This window comes from Clarias gariepinus, chromosome 22 (genome assembly GCF_024256425.1).
Source record: "Clarias gariepinus isolate MV-2021 ecotype Netherlands chromosome 22, CGAR_prim_01v2, whole genome shotgun sequence".
NCBI lineage: Eukaryota > Metazoa > Chordata > Actinopteri > Siluriformes > Clariidae > Clarias > Clarias gariepinus.
The window spans coordinates 25,375,269-25,398,403 of record NC_071121.1 but is presented as its reverse complement, the minus strand read 5'-3'; the positions used below and the strand labels follow the sequence as shown (position 1 = coordinate 25,398,403).

General features: G+C 39.7%; 1 protein-coding gene across 9 annotated transcripts in view; it reads right to left on the bottom strand.

Annotated features, from left to right (window-relative positions):
* The window catches only part of LOC128510467 (utrophin-like), a 210,171-nt gene that overhangs the window by 69,454 nt on the left and 117,582 nt on the right, over window positions 1–23,135 (bottom strand). For all 9 annotated transcript variants that reach the window (XM_053482764.1, XM_053482771.1, XM_053482770.1 and 6 more), the window contains 3 exons: window positions 15,810–15,982; window positions 15,204–15,360; window positions 3,534–3,663 (listed from right to left, as the gene is read on the bottom strand). In XM_053482764.1, the coding sequence (XP_053338739.1) occupies window positions 3,534–3,663; window positions 15,204–15,360; window positions 15,810–15,982 (460 nt within the window). The remainder of the gene's footprint in view (window positions 1–3,533; window positions 3,664–15,203; window positions 15,361–15,809; window positions 15,983–23,135) is intronic.

The window sequence follows — 23,135 nt, the reverse complement described above, 5'->3', positions numbered from 1 at the left end:
AGATGCGTTCCACTATGATTCCAGAAGTCTCTGAGGGAATAGATTGCTTCTTAAGTTTGCAACAGTACTTACTTCATTGCAGGAACTATGGCTAAGAACAGAAGTTTCCTAAACTGCATGAACTTGAGATCACTGCAGTGGCACTGCGCCCTCGTAAATATAATGGAATACGAATCAGGCAGAATATATTCAGAAACTACAATGCTAGCATTAACTTGTCTTTTTGTCATTATTGTACCGAATAGAGGCTTGATGGGAACTTTCTGATTTAACTCTCATGCTGTTCTACAACTGACAAAGCACAAGCTTAAAACTTATTTAAAAAAAAAAAGGTTATGTGGATTAGCCATTTAGTAAAACTTTCTTTTCATCACGTATCTATGGTAAGCAAAGCTACAGTACCTACTGTACACCCATAGTTTCTGGCCTGTATGCTTCAAAAACTAGAGGCAACTAAAATCAGCTCAGGAATTTACTTCCAAAGTTCTTGTGAATGTTTCTTTGGTGGAACCATTCTTACAGTTCCTTTAAAATGGTCTGTCATGGAAATGAGACTTAACATGCCAAATATCCCCAAAGTTTATAGGTTTAAAGATGCAGAAAATTTCTTGGGTACCTTTTTTTTAAATGAAAAGGATGCCCCACAGGACACAGAAAACGGTGCTGTGGTGGTGTAAAATGCGGCTGAAGTTCCCTAGTTCATGGTGAGGAATATGGATCTGGAGTTCCTGTAAAAGATCTTCCTTGGTATGGATTCTTGCCTAAAGTTCTTAAGTTGCTGTAAAAGTTGCTTCAGTGCAATGATGCCTAGAGATCAAAAGTTCCTGTTAAAGTTCCCTTGATGAAGCAATGCCTAACGCTCTTAATGTGCTGTAAAGTTTGAAAGTTCGTGGTATGATCTTGATTCCAGATCTTGCAAGGTTCTGTGGTGTAAAAATGTTCAAAGGTCCTGGAATCTTGTAAATATTCCTGTGGTGGAAACCTGACTAAATGTTCCTGTAAAAGTTTCTACTGTATGTTGGAAATAAGTTCATGAGTCAGTCAAAGGGCCTTACATGGAACCATTTCAGAGCTTCCTTCAATGGCAAATTGCTATAGTTTGTCATCTCCTGTGAAAATGTCTATAGGGAAGACATACCTCCATGTTTTCTTGTTAAAGAGTTCTTGGTAATTGTTAAAGTAGTTCTGGTAAAATATCCTCGTTATGGATTCTTGCCTAAAAATTCAGTTGCTGTAAAAATTCCTCCAATGGAAAGATACCCTGAGTTTCTGTAAAAGTTAATTTGATGGATAGGTGACTACAGCTCCCAAGGTGTTCTGGAGTTCCTGTACAAGAGCCTCTGGTGAAAACCTATCTGCAGCTTCTGGATGACTCTCTGTTGGAAACACATACAAGTTCCAGAGTCCTTGTAAATGTTTCGGCTGTTTTAGCAAATGTTTCTGTGATGGGAAGTGGTTTCCTTTAAAAGTTCCTATGATGAAAACATGCTGGTAGTTCACAAGTCAGTGTAAAAGGTTCTTAGGTGGAAATGCCAAAGCTTCCTCCTACAGCTCATGAGCTCTAGGAAAAGATTCTCTAGGAAATGTTCTTAATGTTTTAGAAAGTTTATTTAGGTTGTGTCAAAAGTTCTTGAGTTCCTATGTTGAAGAAGTACCTCAAAATCTTCAATTCTGGCAAAAGTTTCTCATGCCTACAGTCCCTGCGTCATATAAAAGTTCTTGCAGTTGTGACTATTAATTTATTGAAACTGAAAGCTGAGGAAGAACTTGTCCAAAAGCAAGTCAGGAAGTTTGTGAGAAATCTACGTTGCTTGGCAACCGGTCTGAACAGCTTACAGGATGAAGTAGCAAGTATAACTAAAGATGAACTCAAGTAAACTTTCACTTGAACTTAAGTTGAACAAGAGTTTTGCCCGTAAATGGAAATAACATACTGAGCCGGAGACAAACAAAATGTGTGTAAAACTTCGATTATAACCAGAGATTTGTGATCATACTCCTGACATGTTGAACAATCAAATGTTCACTTACCAAATGGCTATTTCTTATTTAAATTTTTTTATCATCATGCAATTTTACACTGACCAGCCTGTTCGGTCTGATCCCACAGAAAAGCCAATGCAGTGCTGGCCATGACAGAAAGGCACCAGAACGCCCAGTAGACCATAGCCCACCATGGACTGGCCCAGCAGACGAAGAGCCAGAGGCCGCCAACCTGATCTCTAAACTTCACACGTCCCAATCCGATCAAGCTTTCATTGAATGCTCTGGACAAAAATTATCCAATCAATGGACGTCCCTACGCACCAAACCCCACAACCCAAATCTGCTGCCAGTGACCTGGTGTTAGACACCACAGCACACTCCCAGAGGCCCTGCGGAGCCACACTGCAAGGGGCCGGACCCTCCCTAGTGGCACAAAGGGAACTTAAAACATGGGTGGTTTTAATGTTAATGGCTTGATGGCTGATCAGTGTCACATTCCCAAGGCCATGACCTTATAAGTTCTGTCTACCGTCCCGAATTCCGGTACTTAATCCGATGCTGATTCAGCTTGAATGGTGTAGAAACATGACATTTAAAGAGCAAAAATCAGCACAGCAATTAATTAGATGCCGCCGCTTGTGAAATCCCTTAATTGCTTAGATAATTGATGTTTAGACAATATCATGAGCACTGTTAGACCACACATTTAATATCTTTCTCAGTCAAGCACTAATCCAGACGAAGGCAGCAGGAAAAAAGAAAACATCTCAATCCATCCATGATACGCGTGACAGATCGCTGAGGTTTCTTTTCGTTCATTTTATTTGATGCGCGCGCAGGCACACACACGCTCTCGTGAAGTTGTCCAAGCCGTCCCTGAGAGCGTGTCCGAAGATTTGTGCTGGTTCTAATCCAAAAGAGTTGCACAAGTAGCTACAGAGAGCAAAAATCCCAAGCTCCATCACATGCTCGACTAAAGTTACATCAGACACTTGGCCCTGAGAGAGTGTCCAGACCAGCGCGCACGCACACACACACACACACACCAAACGAGTGTGATGTGTGTCGTTCAGAGAGGCAGAGAGATCAAAGGGTGAGAAGTCAGCACATACAGTACCTACTGGTCTCAGCAACCCTGATAAGATATTTATGTCTGGCTTCACCTTCACGATGCACTGCATTTTTTTTTTAAGGTTTCTCCGACTATTTGTCGCTTTTAGCCAAGAAGCTAGAATGATAGGATTTCCCAAACATGATCAAGAGGAGGCTTTTTAAAGAGGTCAGCAAATCTTATTTATTCTGAAAAGTGTTTTTGAAAAATTTTTGAACTCACTTTACTTAATTCATGTTTTTTCGGTGATTAAATGAACCAGTCGCTACAAACTTTTAATCTAACTTAACATAAACCCAGCTCACCACTTTAAACGATTGTTTAAATCTTTGTTGCTGCCATGAAGTCATGTTGGTTCCTTAATAACCAAGCAATTTTATGCAACTAGATTTTACACATTTGATTTAATTTACTTCTGGTCTGATCAAGCTCCCACCTGTTTTTGGCTGGAGGTTCTTGCGCGGTTCTTCAGGTCCCTCGATCGGCTGATCAGCCAGGAACAGACGTGCCTGGTCCAAGGTGCTGACCACGACATGCTCCCGCTCCCTCAGCTCCGCCCTTAAAGCCTAAATAACCGAAAGAACAAACAAACAAACAGTTTAAAACAGTCGTTCCATTCCTTCGTTGTGGTTCGAAATGCTATCGTGTATCGTGTAACAAGATTTGCAGAAAAGAGATGAAGAAAACCCCAAGACACCTGCAGTTAGGCGGGATGTGTGTACAGTCCACTACATAGAGCACACACAATGCTCCAGTTAACTAAACAGTCAAAGGAATCATTTTTCAAGTTAAAAAGAGACAGAACAAGAAAATATCTAAAATACCGGGTTAAAAAAAAAATGTACTAGTGAGTCACACAGTCAACATGTGCTAAAAAAAAAAAAAAAAGAAGACTGAATAATTCAGCGTGAGAGGAGAGCTGAAAAAGCTGTAATTACACACCAGTTAAACGTCTGTAGATAGACAGAGGGCGAAAAAAAATAAATCGTGGTGACCTTAAACAATTCCGGGCTTTATAGTTAGAAACAAAACGCGATCAAGCTGCACTCCAGTCTAATTGGCTCCGTAGCAACAGCACCAGTCGAGGATCAGAGCTGATTAAATCGTGAAAGGAGACAAGCGGCTAAAAGGTGTAAATGAGCTCAGAAGTTAATAAAGACGGTCGTTTACAAAAGCAGCTCGGCAGAAAGAGGAGGACAAGAGGGGCAAGGACTCGGTTTGATGCAGAAGCATGACCGAAGGTTTCGATTTTTAACATAACAGACATTAAAATTGATCTTCTGAGAAAAATAAACATATTATGCAAAGTACAATATGACAATTTATACAGCAATATGCTGTATATATACTGAATTTATGTACTAAACTTATTTCTATACTTTACCTGTACAGATTTTATTACTGTTCTGATGTTATTTCTACATCTCTATACCGAGTCAATACTGATTTTATTTCTAAAATCATACCAAGTCTGTACTGATTTTATTTTTCTACCGAGTCAGTATTGATTTTATTTCTATACTGATTTTATTTCTATACTTAATTAGTATTGATTTTATTTCTATACTGTGTCTGAACTGATTTTATTTCTATACCGAATCAGTATTGATTTTATTTCTATCCCGAGTCAGTACTGATTTTATTTCTATACTGATTTTATTTCTATACTTAATCAGTATTGATTTTATTTTTATACCGTGTCTGTACTGATTTTACTTCTATATCGTGTCTGTACTGATTTTATTTCTATACCAATTTTGTATTGATTTTCTTTCTATACCAAGTCTGTACTAATTTTATTTTTATACCGAGTCTGCACTGATTTTACTTCTACACTGAAACTGTACTGATTTTATTTATATTCTGAAACTGTACTGATTTTATTTTAATTATGAAACTGTACTGATTTTATTTCTATACTGAATCTGTACCGAGTTTATTTACTGAACACTCTTTTGTTTTATTTGTAAACTAAATGGTGTACTGGTTTTCCTATATTTTATTTTATTGTTTTTATTATTATATTGATTTTATTTTATACTAAATGTTTTACTGATTTTGGTTTGCACCCAATTACCTTTTAGTTTTATTTTAATAAATACTCCTAGTTTATACAGCTGAATACAGTACCGCTTTTGTTTTCATAATGAATGATACACTAATATAATTTCCACACTAAATCAATACAGTATCAGTACAGTTGCATTGATTTACAGTGAGGTACTGTATATGGTTTTATGTAGCGTTTTAATGAATTCTGTAACATTTCAGGTTCTATACTGGACATCATTTGGACATAGCTTATGTATGTGTGTGTGTGTGTGTGTGTGTCATTATGTTTTTGTTTTTTGTCTGAAAAAAGAAAACTGTGGTTCAATGTGTTATAAAGAAACAGGAAGAAATCTGAAAATAAAAAACAGAAATTAAAACTTTTTTTTTTTTCATAGTGGGCTTTACTGAAATTGGTTCACATTTTAGAGTTTGTTGTGGATAATGAATGTGTGTCACACTGTGAGGACAGTAAGGTTGATGACACCCCTGCAATTTGCCCCTCTCTCCTGACTAGTCGTGTCAATATAAAAAGCTCGAAACACACACTAACTACAGTGTTCTGCCTTAATCTCAATCACTATACTTAAAATGAACCGTCTGAGAAAACAAACTGGAACACACGTGTGTTTCTGCAACAGAGAGCGACTACATACATGTAATCGAATACCCAGACAGTATGCATACCCAGACAGTGCGAGAAAAAGCAAACAACTCGATATTTACTACAGAGACTATAGACGGGAACAATACATGTGCAATATTCATAAGTCTGATACGTGGTCTTCTGAGACGTGGCTCCACCCAAAGATTTAAAAGTACAGCATGTGTTTAGAAATGCCCTTCTCCTCACCACGGCTGTTAAGAGTTGGTATTTGGCGTTTCTGACGATACAGTTTTGCCTACAGAACGGCTGCTCACTAGATGGATAAACGCTGCAAAAATGTTATGGTTATAAGTTATAATCAGTGCTACCTTAATTACAAATAATGCATGATAAGGATAACTATAAAATTACCGCCACCTACTGGACTGGAGTGTTGAGCAGGATCAAAAAAGATTATTGCTTTATATAGGAGCTGACTTTTAAACAATCAACAACACAAGTTACCCAGGAATTCAATTGTATATTAAATACTTTTATTGCCACTCCTTGCTAAATTTCACCTTTTGCCTCAGCATATAAAGCAGTTTAATGGATTACAATTGATGAACCGAGCCGAACTGAACGGTGGCTAAGTTGCGCGTACGTTTGAGAGCCGTTCAAACCTTGTTTGCATCAGTGGAAAGCCAAACAAAACGAGATTATATATATATATATATATTTTTTTTTTTTTTCTTAATTTTTTATGCAAGATTTAGTGAAGCCATAGCACCATGTGTCCCAAGAATGTTAGCGATGACGTTAGCTAGAAAACAACGGAGCGGCTTTCAGTTTGGTTTATAAAGCATCCGGTGCCGAGAGGAACCATAAATTAATGTTAAATGAGGTTCAATGCCTATTTATTTCATATTTTACTGAATTAACATGTCTTTTCGAAATGTTTTAACAGTTTTTATATGCAAAATAATGATTACAGTGTTGAGAATTGGTAACATTGGTAATATTTTCACTTCAAAACTAAATAAATTTGTATGCCGAGGTACAGCTGTATAGTAAAACTGGTCAGTTAGATGATTTGTTCGCACCCCAAAGAGCATCCATGAACTTGGGGGCGGAGCTCCTGAAAGCCCCCTAAGGAGAGGTGTGTATTTTGTTTGGCTCTTGGGTTGACCTGCCTCTGGTATCACTCACTCTTCCTTTAATGCCTTAATGAAAACAATATAAAAGTTCATTACAAACATGACCTTCACACACGGAAGGAAAATTCCTATTTAACAATAAATTGTTTCATTACTCAACAAATCGAACCGTGTGCACTTCCCATCAAACATCAGATTTTTTTTTTTTAATAACCATGCTTTTTTGGAATGGAATGTTACATCAGTGTTCATCTCTCAGTGACAAACTCACAGGACACATTTTCACCTGGACGTCTCATGCGGGACGCAGGACGAAACGCGCTCGCTTCTGAGCTTTTAAGAAAGCCAAACGTTCTCTTCACACTCTGTCATCAAAGGTTTAATATAGATTGTGACAGTAAAGGAGGCTATTGTCCTTTCGCTGGCTTTTGTTTGTCGCTGAGAGGGAGAGAGGAAATGAGACGAACGAAGAGATAATAGAAATAAGAGAGAGAGAGAGAGAGAGAGAGCACAGCGGTCAGGTGTTTATGAAGAAGCTTTTTATAGCCAAGTATGATTTACAGATGGGGTGTAGAAGGATTCACAGAAGACTCTTGGGTTTAATACATAAATTCGTATGTAACACACAGCCAGTAGGTGGCAGGAGACTAGGTTTAAGCAGCCATGCAGTACGTTTTTTAATACATTCCCCTAATTTTAGTCAAAAATGTGATAAGTTGCAGCTCTAAATTAAATTGTAGCCCGACACCATTAAGCTACATAAGAAACGTAGCGACAACTAGCGGTGTGACGAGCCAACAATTTGTTAACTAACTTTTTGTTAGGAATACTTGCTCCTGAGATAAACTTGTCCAATAATGAAGCTAGCTAGCTGACAACGGACGTAACGTGAGCATTTAATATCATGTCAACCTCATATTTATAAAATGCAACAAAGCCAGGCATTCAGTCGCTAATAAGTCACTCGCAGGTTATTCTGCAACATAACGTAACTTAACACAAGATAACACAGCTAGCTGCGCGATTCAATCGATGAAGCAACTTTCTTTTGTTTGGGCTGTTTCACGAATCAAAATTGTTGCACACTTTTTTTTAAATGATTTCATCAAAAAGCTGTATCTTTTACAGGAAATACTTTCCACCCGTCGCAAACACGCCTTCATTAAAATTGACGAATAGTTGAAGCATTTCTGCCACCTACTGGACTGGAGTGTCAAGCAAGAACGAAAAAGATTCACTCTTTATGAATTTTACACGGGATATTAGTGGTTTATTAGATACTTCCTGTAGTTTTCATCACTTCAAGCCAAAAATATAGCTGACTGAGACAAATTAGACAATAAACTTTAGTCTGAATCGAATTTGAAACAGTTTCCAGAGTCTACCCATGATTCACAGCTCCGTTGCTAGCATTACCGCTTGCGGACAAAGCATCGTAAGTAACGGTTATTATTACTGCAGTCGATCATCGGTATAAATAAAATAAATCATCTTAATGAAGCGGAGACTCCACTCCTAAAATGGGCACCGCTATCCGGTGTGTTGTCACACAGAATGAGACGGATAAGGAAAGAGACAGTGGCTCTTTCTTTCTTTCTTTTTTTTTTTTTCCTAGCGCTTCCCAGAGCTGCTTAAAATTCAAGCGGTGCAGTCACGGCGCCTCTTCAGCCAGCTCGCTCCAACATGATGACATTACCAGAAACGGCGGTGTGGGCTGAGGTAAACCGGGTGAGATAAAACTGGTGATGAGGACGCAGCAGACCCTGACCTGGAGAACCTTGACAGGGAATGACGCTCCTTTATTTCCGTTCATTTAACAGAACACAGAAGATGCAGAAATTCCGGCAGTGTTGTGACTCACTAGTAGCACAGGAACACCTCAAGTCAAGTGTGCACCAAGGAGACTGTTTTTATGCAAATTAATAATGGTTATATAACTCTTTATCAATTTATAGCTATATTAAATATTGCCACTTACGTTATGGCAGCAGGACTAACTCGACTCAACCCCTTGTGTACACACTTTCCCAATACAATCGAGCTAATTAAAACTCATTAATAAAGAATGAACTCTAAGTAAGGCAGAATTATAGACCTTTTTAAAAATCACGAGCCTTCCTTTAGCTGATACAGGAAACAACTTTAGATCTCAGACGCTTCAGTGACTTTTTATTGATCAAACAGTAAAGAATTGGACGTACAGCTTCTTCACCGTCCTGAGACGAAATGTGCTTTTTATTTATTTATTTATTTATTTTCCCCCAAGTAGAGCCAAAATAGAATCATTATTTCCATAGAAGGCAGAAAATGAAGGCAGGTGCTAACGCGAGATGAATTTGGGTTATGTACTGTATATTATACTGTCCTACAGGACGCTGCGGCAATGAGCGCAAACCCGCGGCCCGGGGTCAACTCCACACAGGTGTGACTTTAGCTCCACCCGAGCCCTAAAACTCTAACGTGATGTGACGTACAATCGGTCTGCAGAATTCGGCACCAAACAAGGTCACAAAGGTCTACAGAAGGTCTGAGGCGGTTCCAGGCTAACGCTGTCCGTCCTCCCAGGCTAAAGTCCTTATGCTAATTTGGCACGACAAGCTTAATGTTCTGCTTAATGTTCCAGGGCTCATTTGCTCCATAAGTGTAACAGTATTGTAAGATCCATTTACGATATATAAAGGTCACTGAAGGTCTTCTTGAAGATGTTCCGTCTCGCACTATTGAGCTTCAGTCCAAATCCTTCCCACGCAATGAAATGAGTCAAGGACGTTCAAAGTTTTAAAAGTCCTCAAATGTTATATTTGATTTAAGAGATGCTTCTTCTTTTGTGCTCATAAATGATTGATGCCACCTACTGGACTGGAGTGAGGAGCAGAAGATTAGCATGGAAAAGGATTACCGTGAGATTTAAACAATTAACAACACAAGTTACATAGCATTTCGGCGGTGTTTATTAGATACTTTTAGTTGTGTTTAATTCTTAAAACACTGTTTGAGGCAAATCAGACACGAAACATTAATGCTAGATATGGGAGAAGAAAATTCGCGTATTCCCACATTGACTCCATAATCGATTTTGTATATTTTTCCTTTTATTTATATAAAGCGAGAAAATGCTGCTGTTCCTCTATAATCCTGTAGGTGGTGTGCTCTTGACGAGCAGCACAGCATCCTGTGTGGTACGAGCTAATTATTTGCTAAATATGGTTAGAATTGAATTGTTATATAAAAATTTTATATCACATCAGGATATTTGATAGGTCGCCTTAAAAACTAAAATTCTGCAAGAAATTTGACTCGGCAGGAGAAGCATTTTTGCAGCATCACATGGTCACAGATTCCAGTTGCGTGTATGTTCGGGAGCCGTTCGAAACCTGCTTGTGTCAGTGAAAACCTAAGTGAAGCAAGTTTACATACCTTTGTAGTTTTTTTTTGCTATTTTGTTTAAGATTTCACAAAGACATAGCACCATGGGTCCCAAGAGTGTGATGGAGCACGACAGCAAGAAGACAATGGGGCCACTTTCAGTTTGTTTTTTAAAGCAGTCGGTGCCGAAAGCCATCATAAATTAATATTAGGTAAGATTTAATTTTTATTTATTTCATATTTTTCTAAATGTTTTGATTGGTTTAATATAGAAAAATATGCAATAAACTTTGGAAATTGGTTATGTCCAGTCTGTGATTTCTGAGTCGATGGAACGAATAATCTGCATTTATATAATTTCCGATGGGAAAATGCGCTTCGCAATACGAAATTTCGCCTTAAGAACTCGCCTACGGAATAGATCCGTATTCTGAGGTTTTTCTTAAACATTTCTTGAAAAAAAGTTACATCTCTAAAAATCAATACCTTTGTTGAATTATGTGTTTATTATTAATCTTGTGTGTTACCATAGAAACAATAGCATAATATAAACCTGTAACCTGATACCAGAATGGCAATAAATGAACCAGATCGAGCACCACTATGACTTCTACCACTCTTCCGAGTCTATGCTAATATATTTTGTTAGAAAAAAAATATATAAAAATAAATAAGACAATAAACAAAACAAAACAAAAAAACTTTGCAGTCCCAGTTTGCACAACTACAGTGTTCCTGAACAACACTTGCTGTATAAAATATTTATGATGATTTTTTTTTTGTTTAAGGAAAGCCTAAAACTGTGCGAGGGCGTGTATTAAATATTAATAAGCCACACCGAGCATGTCGGATGAACCGCTGCAGAATCATCTTTTAGGACGTCGACATTCCTCTTGCTGTCTGATGTGAATTAATTAGGCCCTCGAATTACGCCCGACACAGCTGTGATTAAATAAATGCTGATTGATGATCTTAATTACGGCGCCACAAATGGAAGCGCTTTATTGGATAATTGAAAGTGTGATTAATAAAACTGATTATAAGAGATATCTTCATCAGAGGAAGAAGGTCTTTGTCAAAAACGTCGGCGGACGAACACCTGAAACCGACGGCTGTTGCCGGAGCAGGGACGCCGCGCGGGCCTGCTTAATGATGCGCGGCACAGCGACGGGAACCCATAAAGTCAAAGTGACTTTGGCAACCGTGCGCCCACACACACACACACAGAGGTTCGGCTCGGTGACGTCGTCTCGGGGCACACCGATCTATTCAGAAAATCAATCTCCAGCTTGCCTCGTGGCCTACGACTGCCTGGGACGGAAGGGTATAATAGTTTTGTGTAGAAAGTCAGTGATGTAGTGACTGGAACCGAAGAAATAAAGGGATATGTGAAGAAATCGCTGGAGAAACTCAGCACCAGGGACCGAGAACGTACACGCTTAGAAATGTCACGGAAAACTAATCCTAAACAACTTGATCCCACACGTGAGGTACGAAGCAGGGGTTTGTTTTACTGAATCCAGCACCACAAAAATAATTTCTATTAATTAATTAATTAATTAATTAATTAATTAATTAAATAAAAAAAATGATTAGGATTTTTTTTTTTTTTGTCATTATGCATTTTATCATATACAATTATAGACTGTAGAATCTTTTGTTTTCTTTTTGTTATTTATTATATATTTTTATTTCTCTATTTTATTGTGCTATTGTGATCAAACTTAACACTCATTTTTACATCTACTTTATTATTATTATTATTATTATTATTATTATTATATACTGTTTGGATTTTAATCAAAATGTTCATATTGCTTTAAGGAAATACATAAACATAAAAAATATATATTATTTTATTTAAAAGTAATAAGTAATTTATTTACAACATTTATAATAAGTAGAGTAATTAAAGTAATTTTCCTTGGATTAATTTAAGATATTGTTTAACATAAAAAAAAAAATTATTTAAAAGTATGATTTTTATTTAAATAAATATAGATATTTCTAATCAGACCAATGCATGTAACAAAAAATTTAAATATTTTACATTTTTAAGTTGACCCATATCATTTTAAAAGCATGAATCCTGACCCTACAATTTAATGTACATATCGAGTCAGTTAATGGCACAGCTCTATTGGATTTGACATGCTCGGGGGTAATAACATGGCGGTTTGTATCAGTCACTGAAGTTAAATAAACAGAAGGCATACTGTAGCATGTCATGCTGTGTGTGTAGAATCAGACTGGATGGGTTTACAGCGCACGGAATCACCTGCTGCTGAACCAGTATGCAGATTTATGATTGTTTTATTTAATTAATATGTGTAATTGAGTGTGTAACCACCCAACAGATACATTAATATGTATACCATTATAAATGGAGTTTTATAACGACTTTTTTCCCCCATAATCACCTCGCTGTACTTTGTTAAAAGATTTAATTCATCTGAATTACACAGCTGTGTTTATTTGCTTCAGCCTAATTACTTAATTTGGAAGTGTTTGTAATACACACATACACAAACAGCTTTAACGGTTTGTAACATCTACCCATTCCAGCGCTAAGGCTAATTCTCCCTCTAGTGCCCTGAAGCTACTTGATCCCTCCATGGCGTTTTTTGCTTACACTCATTCTTTAAGTGCCAGGCTCTCTACACACTCCCAGACACAAACGTACTCCAGCAGCTCTCCGGTCTTATCAGTGCAAAAACACACACTCACATTTATTATACACTTCTAGCTTTCCTACCGCAGCGCTAATCGGCCGTGACGTGTTCACCCTGGCGCTTTGGATTGCTTCGTCCCAAAATTCACACTCAGGCGCACGGCTGAAAGACAAACTATTAAAAACACAAAGCGAGGGAGAGCGAGAAAGGAAGGGCGAAGAAGAGTAGAAAGAGAAAGTCAGGCGATCCGTGCTTCTTTCAGCTCCTCGGGGTCATTATTCAATCTGTCACAGAGAGAAAGGAATTAAGAAGAGAAGAAGAGAGTGAAAGAGAAAGGGAGAAAGCCCTCTAAATTGTCCTTTGCGCCTTCACACTATCTCAGGCTAATTACAGCCTCAAAGACCTCCACTTCCCATGATTCCCTGTGGATAGAGTCGGTGTTTGCATACATTCTTCCTCCAAAGGATTAATGTGATGCACTGTACGCTCTTTGTATAATTCTCAGTTTGATCCTAAACACACCACAGTGGAATAAGACCTCTGAACAGTTTTGCTCATTTCTAAATTGGAGAACGCGCCGATTAGTAATTGGCCGAGATGGATTCGAGCCAAGACTCAGAAACCACAATATACAGTATACCACTAATAAAAAAAAACAATATACTTATTCAGCTTAAAAGAACAACAGTGTCCGTGTCAGCAGAGGATCAAAGAAATCTTTTCAGATGTGGCTTTCTTTCATCAGTGCATCAGGGCCTACATCAATACATCGGTAAGGTAAGGTGGCATCAGGGCCTACATGAGGGAGGAAAGGCAGAAGGTCTAATGGACCAGATAAGGTGGTCAAAATCAGAAAACTTGGTTAAAGGGACAACACCAGAGGGTGAGGACTGGGGGGGGTTTAGACGAAGGAGCAGGTCTAAGACCAAAAGTTTTGAAAAAAGGACTAGTCCAAAAGCTGGGGGGTGGGGACCAGGACAAAGACATTAGGCCAAAGACTTGCAAACAGTTGATCTAGAAAAGAACAGGCAAGGAGAGGACCAAGATGGTCTACACCAAAAATTGAGCACCGGGAGTCTACAGTATAAAGAGGAATAGACCCAAATCTCATGACCGGAAGGGCAAGGCAAACGAAGTGGGTCAGGACCAGAAAGTGTAAACAAAGGAACTGAGTCTGGACTAAAAACTCTAGAAAAAAGGAGAAGGTTCCAGACCAGAAGGTCATGAAAAAGGGCTAGACCAAAAGGTGCGAACCAGAATGTATTTTCACAGGGAATAGACCAATGGGTCAGCACCACAGGGTCTAGAAAATAAAAAAAAACTTCTAGACCACTAGACCAAAAAGGTAAACAGGGGCTATATTTAAAGGAATTAGACCAGTGGGTCAGTGGGATGACTAGCGGGTCTAGACAAGGGAGCAGGGTCAGAACCAAATGGTTTGGGAAAAAGGATGAGGGTTTAGGACCAGAAGGTCTAGAAAAAGGGCTAGAACAAAAGATGAGAACTATAGCCTACGCTATACAGGTAATAGACCAATGGGTCAGCACCAGAGTGTCTAGAAAAAAATATCTAAACCACTAAACCAAACTGGGGAAACCAGGGGCTATATTCAAAGAGACTAGACCAGTGGGTCAGAGGTAGGTTTGGAAGGTCTGGAACAGACGGTGACAACCTGAGAATCCAGGAAAGATACTAAACCAATGGGTCAGTGGCAGGATCAAAGGGGCTAAGACAAAGGAACAGGGTCAGGGCCAAAAGATTTGGAAAAAAAAAAAATCTAAATTACTAGACCAAACTGGGGAAACCAGGGGCACTAGACAAATGGGTCAGGGGAACAGACAGTGACAACCACAGAATCTAGAAAAGGAACTGGACCAATGGGTCGGTGGCAGGACAAACAGACAAGAGCAGGACCAGTGGGTCTAGAAAAAAGACTAGATAGGAAACCAGGGCCTCTAAACAAAGGGGCGAGACCAATGTGTCATGACCAGAGAGAGCATTTGGGTAAAGGGGCAGGTCCAGTAGGTCTGAACCCGACAGGGGGATAAATAATCAAACCAAAAAAGGGGTTAAAACATGGTATCTCTAGACCAATGGATCAGGAGCAGTGTGTCTAAACATAGGGGCAGGAGCAGTCAACCTTAAGGGAAAGACTTGGGGGTTTAATAAAAGAGCTAGAGGAGAGGATCAGGACCACAGGGTCGAAAAGAAATAAAAGATAAAATACTCGGGGTGTGTGTGTGTGTGTGTGTGTGTGTATGTGTGTGTTTACTGACCGAGCAGTGGTTGTGTTGTTGCAGCAACGTTGGCACATCTCCTCCAATAGGCATCTGTTTAGTAAGTTCATCATCCTTCTGGCAGATCCACCTCCACAACTCCTCGAGAACAGAGAGCAGCCTGCTCCATCGCTCTGCACTGGCCTCTAAATGAGCCCTACACACACACACACACACACACACACACACACACACAGAGAGACACACATCAATACATACTTAAAAAGACTTCAGTGTGGTTTGAAGACTTTCTATACCCTGCCTTCTTCCCGTTCTCAGCGCAGTGGTGGTAATGGCACTGAACAATAGCGGCATGTCGGCTGCTTGATAATTACACATGTTCACTAATTAATCCCTAATGAGAGTTAAATAATAAAACAGCCAGGTTCTCTTTTCAACACACACACACACACACTTTTCATCAGGTCTCTCTCAACAACTCTCTCCGTGTCCCATCAACACACATTTTTCTCTCTACCCTCATAAGGTTTGTGGTCATGTAACAGCACTGTACAGCATTCTACTAAGCTATGTGTGTATTCCTGTTTATAAATCTGTGCTCTATTTTATGTGTGTGTGTGTGTGTGTGTGTGTGTGTCCACTAACCGTATGTTGGCTGATTTGGCCTTGAGTTCATTCCAGCGATGGTTCATATCATCCAGTCTCTGTTGCAGGAACACGGCCTCCTCGGAGCTGCCCAGAGCCTTCACCATCCTCAACTTGTTTCCGTCTACACTCTTAAACACATCGTTATGGGCGTCAATCTCCGCTTGGATATCCTACACACACAAAAAAGAAGACTGACCTCATAAGTAACAGAAATCCATTACACTCCTATGCAAGGGTTTGTTAATTTTTTTTTTTAATTTGGTATACAGTACACAGCCCTTATATATTTTTTATTATAGACATCCCAGAAGACGATATGGATCCGTGGCGGATGTGATGCCAGAATAAAGTCGGATCCGGATTGGAGTCGCCGGGGATTCATTTTTATTATAATAATTATTTTTATGTGCACCTTTAATACAACATTTCCATTCATATTACAAAATAAATACATTGAACTTGGGGATATTTTAATAGAAGAGAGCAAAAACATTTACATCTGTAATAGCATTTACAAACAAACTATCAGTACACACACACACACAGATAAGAGATGAAATCAACTGGCTTGAACTCCACAAACTGGACAACCAGCTTCATTATGGACCAATCATGGCTCGATTGTGCAACATCAAACGGTAAACAAAACCATGGGGAGAGGCAACAGGAAGCAATCTGGCCGATAATTACAAACGCACACAGAGACACACACACACGCATGCACATACACCCACATCCACACACACACACACACACACACACAATCAAAAAGGCACTTAATCTCTGATCAAAGCCTGGTTCCGAGTAATCATGTGCATGTACGGATTTAGGTTCAAAAGAAAACCAACAGGGAAGCGACGTGGACACGGACGCTACCGAAACTGGAAACGTCCAAATACGTATTAAACGTTTGTATTTAATATCTGCAGGCTTAAAGGGCACACACTCAGGTGGAAAGGATATTTCGTTGTTTAAGATGAGACGTTACATAAAATTGGATCAAATAAAAACCTTTATTTTATTTTCCGTATTGTTTAGAACCAATGCTGCACTTCTTCATAAGTCCTCTAAAAAATGGATTTTATTTTCATTTATGATTTAAACTTGAATAAATACCTAATTGATATAAAGAATGAGAGCTGGATGGTTAAAACTACCGAAGCCATGTTTCTAAAAGCGGTTAGAAGTTTTGTTATTTGATATAAATACATGTCCTTTGTTCGTGCCTTTTTTTTTTTTTTTACCGACACAATATTTTCAAAAGCGACTGCGTCCTAAATGAGATTAATTTCCTAATGGAATATTAGACAGTCATGCAAAAATTTCAAACTGGGCATTAAGTGCACTTTACATATAATCTTTTACAAGCAATACTCAGGGACAAAAGAAAAACGTATGCAAAAATGTGAACTATTAGAGAGATCTGAATTTCTGGTGCTGATAATGGACACAGACTTTTGTATAAAATCTTATTTATTTAACAGAAAACAACAATTCATAAGAAATGCATGTGTGAATCATTCCTTTTGTCCATGCATATACGTATACATACAGCGGTACCGCAGCGTTTAATCTGTTCTGGACGTGAGTTCTTAGACAGGATTTCTTATTGTAAAGGAAATAATGTAAACGCAGAAGGTATGTTCCAGCCAACACAGAAATATTACCGATATTTTTAATTTCCAACACTATAATTATGTTTTTGCATATATAAACAATTAAAACATTTAGAAAAGACATGTAAATGGAGTACAATATGAAAAAAAATAGACATTTAACCACCGGCTGTTTTAAAAAAAACTAACTGAAAGTGTCTCGGATTTATCCGTGCATCATACAGAAACATTCAAAAATAAATAAATAAATAAATAAATGTGACCTCGCTTTGCTTGTCTTTCCTCTAACGACGAATAATTTTTAAATGGCTCGGAAGTGTAGAAGTGTTTAAAGTGACGTCGATATATTTTCGCCACAGGAGCGTAGACTGACTTTCCACCACGGCGACTCCAACAGTACATTGACTTACTTTCAGCACTTTTTAAAGTCGCTTCTGGTGTATTTTAACTCTTTACAGCTGCTCTAACATAAGTGATAACAGGAAGTGAGTTCTCATGCTCTCATGTTCTGTGCGACTTTAAACGGATAAAGGAAAATCTCTATTCAGTACAAGTGATCGTTTTCCATCACGTTCATGTTCACCAATGAGACACCAAATGACCGTGAAGGGTTTTCACTCCTGAACCCTACAAGTCGCCGTACTTTCCTGTCCTCTGTGCCTCAGTTATAAGGACCCTTGCTTACAATTTAGGCCACATCTTATTTATTCGTCTAATCTGCGGAAAAGCTGTGAAGTCACACGCGCGCTCAAGAAGAGACCGATTGGTATGCAGCGGTTAAGCACAAGAACATCCATCGCCATCAGCTTTCGGGTCTCACGAGAAATCAGTCGGGTGTAAAGAGGGAGATACAAATTCGGGCCTCGGAAGTAAAACAAACAAAAAAAATATCCAACACACACACTATAAGGGTGCAAAGTGTAACACACTGAGAGTAATCTGTTTGAGCAATTCAACACAAACTCGTTCTAAACTCCGAGTGGAAGTCGAGTCGGCTTGTGAGCGGCTGTGCGCTTCTCCGCGCTCTTCTTCTGATTGATGAAGGATTCCTGCGCTGAACAGGATATAAAGCTTACAGTGATCTATGGTGGGTTTGCTTGCGTGAACAAAATCATTTTTATCCCGGCTTCACGCGATAAATCTCGGCGTCGGCGCGTCCTTAAAGGATCGTTCGTCTAACGCCACTCCAAGAGCGAATAACTCGTAAATGAATTAAAGACAAACCTAATTATATGGACTGTAATAAAGCACTTGGAGGTGGGCGGTGTGTTCAAAATAATGGTGAGTTACATTAATACATTCTGTGGATCTGCCGCTCAGCCAGTTATTTAGCAAAGAAACACTTTCGAGCATCGTCTATGTGCTGAAGTTCACTGAGCGTTTAACAGTGCTGTCTGATGGAGGATAGAAGAACCTATGCTTTGATGTTTTTCCTTAAAACAGAACAAGCGATGAAAGTCTTATTAGAAGAAAAGATTTTTATTTAAAAGTAAAGTAGCACATGGCACCTGTCAAAAGTTTGGACACAAATTTGGATTCTAAACAAACACTGGACTTTTTCAAAACTTTGAAATAACGCATATGGCATTAAAAAATTAATGAACAGTGTTGGGTGTAACGCGTTCGGTCCGCCGTTTAAGCACTCAGTTATTTAGTTATATTTTCAAAAATGTCATCCGTTATTTAGACAATTTACGTAATCCGTGAGCCAGACAGAAGTCATTTCCCATCCGTTAGTGTGTGTGAGAAAGTCGCCCTACAAGCCCCGCCCCCCTCTGTTATTCCTGCTGTTATACCCCTATCTCACCCATGCGGTTTCACTATGCGAGAACTGACGCGCGGAAAGATGGAAACCTAATCACAGCGCCTGAACTCGCGGTGAATCGTACGATGAATGGCCACCGCGCAAAACCGCGTAGGTGAGATAGGGGTATTAGTAGTTAACAGATTATGGGCCGAACTTCAGTGAGTGATGATGGTAGAATAATTATAAAGGTCTTGACTAAAACAACATGCATGAGGAATCACAAAGGAGTTTTTTTTTTCTGCAATGGAAAAGTACTCGAACTAGTTACCTTTATTAGAAAGTAACGCCGTAATGTAACTGATTACGTTTTAAAGACAGTAATTGTGTAATGTAATTAGTTACTTTAAAAAGTAACGTCTTCCAACACGAACAACAACAACAACAGCCACAGTTGTTATTTTAAGAAATGAAGGTCAGCTGTTCTGGAACAGTTCTTGCAAAATCAGTATTGTCAAGTGCGTTTGCAAAACCCATCAACGCATCAAGACCTTCCCAGGAAAGCAAGAGCAAAACGTACCTCTGAAATTATAAACTAACAAACATCACGTCAGATTAGAGCCGTTATGAAGCCTTTAAGCAGCAGATTCATCTCAATATCGACTGTTCAAAGGAGATTATTACATATTTTGGACGTCTTCAGTATTGTTTTACAGTGTAGAAAGAAAGAAAGAAGGAAAAAATTTAGGAACGACCATGGAGTCAGAAGGTGTGTCCAAACTTTTGACTGGAAGTGTATATTATTAAACCAATTGTTTAAATGGCTAATTTCTGTGATATAAGAGAAATATCACGATTATGTTATAGTCCATCCTTATATGATGTAGCTGAGGATCATTCCCTCTCTCTCTCTCTCTCTCTCTCTGTGCAGCTGGGAGTCCGAGTGTGTGAGTAATGGAACCTGTCCCACTAATCAATGACCAGAGATTGCCTTGGTCAGTCCTTGCACATAGATGGATACACAGACGCGCACACACACACACACACACACACACACACACACACACACACACACACACACACACACACACACACACTCCCCTAGTCTAAAAAGTACAGACTCCAAAGTAAAACTTCACCTAGTCAACTAGTGTAAAAATGTGCGTGTGTGTGTGTGTTTGTGTGTGTGTGTGTATGTCTGTGCTATAGAGCAGGGTCGTTTTCAGGCTCACTTGCTGTGTGTGTGTGCGCGTGTGCGTGTTCCCAGAGCTACATGAGCGAAAGACAGACAGGAAGAATCGTTCACGCTCGCTATTTGTCAAAGGCTCGTGAAGACAGATTTTACTGTGACCAGAATAAAACGGTTGAAAACACAGCTTTAAAAAATGAAAAGGGGGCCACGACCACGGGCGCGCATGAATCAGACGCCGTCAGACGTAAGCTCCGCGCTGGCTGACCTATTAAAGTAGAAATAAAGCGTCTGACTTTTATTAAGTTAAATAATTGCTTCTGGTCCGTAATAGGTCCCCAGTGATATGCCTGTGCTCCCTCCAATTTAACCAGCCTTACCTCAAACTCAAACACACACACACACACACACACACACACACACACACACACACACACACTTTCTCTCTCAGACAAACAAGTGAAGGGAAGTGAAGAAAAGAAAAACAGATGGGTAAATGACACAGCTCTACAGAATGCGATAAAATAGGGGTGCCATTATTTTTGCTCAGCAGCCTTTTCAGGTTTATTATGCACAATTAATCAACTCCTCAGCTACAATGTAGCAGAAAAATCTGATCATGAGCTAAAAGTGTGGAACGATATACTTTGTTACAAGGAGCAAGTCATCCGACTATGACTTGAAAACCATGCAAAGGAGGTACCTCTTCAAAGTTCGTCAGCAGCTCCTGAAGACTAAAGTTCAAGCCAATCATCTTGTTTCCCTTTTATCCGTCATTCGAGGACCAGACCTGTCACTTCATCCAATTATAATTTCCTACACTGAAAAACCATTCAGCTCAAAACTGATGGACCATCTGGGAATAGCGCAAATCCTGGCCATCGGTACCCGTCCGCGTTTTAGCTTATGATGACTTTAATTACACGTTGCAGTTTAGTTAGTAGCACCTTGGCTCCAAGAAGCTACACAGCCGAGCTGCCCAGGCATCCTTCTCCATCATGCTGTACCAAGATGCGGTAGAAATCCTACCGTCTCTGTCAAAAGACTCCAAAGCCATGGGGAATAACTTCCAGAAATGTGGAATAGAAGATCACGAACTGTGGCACCCAAAAACCCAAAGCCCTTCAGGAAAAACAAATGCTGGTTAAAGAGGTTCAGAAAATCCGCAGAACAAAACCTGGAACCTGTCCTAAGATCTAGGACAAATCCTGCCAAAGATCACAAAACCTTTGGGAGGAGTATAACATCTTGGAAAATCTTAAATTATACTCAGAGAAGAGATACCAACAGATCCAGGAAGCTTGGCACAGGAAGTTCACAAAGCAGACAGTTTACCAGCAAAAGAACCCAAAGGTTTTGAAGAAAAAAAAATTCCAGTTCCTAAGGACAAGGAGGTACAAGATCCAGGAGTTTAGGGCAGATAATTCTGGATCCTGGAGCAAAAAGATCCAAAAACCTTGAGGCTCTAGAGGTACTGTAGAATTCTTCTGTTACACCAAATGCACTGCTTGGAAAAGTTCCACAGGTTCAATTTGTCGTGGTTGGTCTGCTCAAGTCTGACTTGCACACGTGTTTCTTCCCCCACACACTCCCATATACAGAAAGTGCCCTGTTCCTGGTCTCAGGTGGCCCTGTGGCAGGCGTTCAGGCTCGATTAGCCTAGTGAAAGGCTCTCTGTGTGGGGGTAGAGATGAGGTCCATGGGGCTCTGCTTCATGTCGCAGAGCAGCGTTGCCAGCACAGGAGCCTGGAGAGAACCATCTATGAGGGAGGTATCACCGGGAACTAGGAGACAAGCTTCAAAGACAATCCATATCCGAATCCATATCAACACCAACTCTGTCACTTTCCTTTATTCCAACTCTTTCATGGGTCCTTGGATCAGTTTCCTTGGATCAGATCGGACTGCCAAGGATTCGTGTGGAGCACCTCCAAAACTCAGGAAACCACTTCCAATTCTTCACTCCTTCCATTCCGTCATACTCGACTCCTTCGTGGAAAACTCCCAAAAATGTGCCACATTGTCCTTCTTTCCCCCTCCTGAATCCCACTCTCCTTCTGTCCCCAACCTTCACCCTCTGGCTACAAGATCCCGACTAAGCCCTCACTCTCACTCATTCTCTCCTCCTCTCCCTCTCTCCACCAGCTGTTTATTGTTTTAATCTGTGTTCTCCTGTTCCACCCATCACTCCACTCCACCTCTTCCCTCGTTCCTGCCCTACACTCTCCATACTCTCTCCAAACTATCCACACACACCCACTTCCTGAAACTGACCACCACTCTTGATAAAGAAGAAACAAGTTAAGTAGAGGGGGAAAAAAAAAACGGCGAAGAGACGAGAGAGACAGGGAAGAAAAAAAAACAGAAAAAAAACGAGGGAGTCGTGAGAGTTACTGATGAGAATCTCAATTACATCATTAGTCTGCAAATCTCAGGCTTCCTCGGATTGCGTCTTTACTTTTTTCTTCAAACCTTTTAACTTGGTTTGTCCCTTCTTTCCTGCCCGGTATAGCATCAAGAGGCGCCCGCATGGCCAGATGTGAGTGTGTGTGCGTTACGCTTCCTTTGATTTCCCTGGCACAGGTACGGGTTCATTCTTCGCCTGTCCATTTCCATAAAGTCAGCATGTCAGGAACCATGTGGCCGGGCCTAGCCTGCAGACGCTAGATCATTAGCGGGCTGCCGGAAGAGAAAATATACACCTCGAAAATACGCTAATCAATATTCATGAACGGGTCCTTTGAAGTGCCGTTACCTTATAGCGATATTTGCAA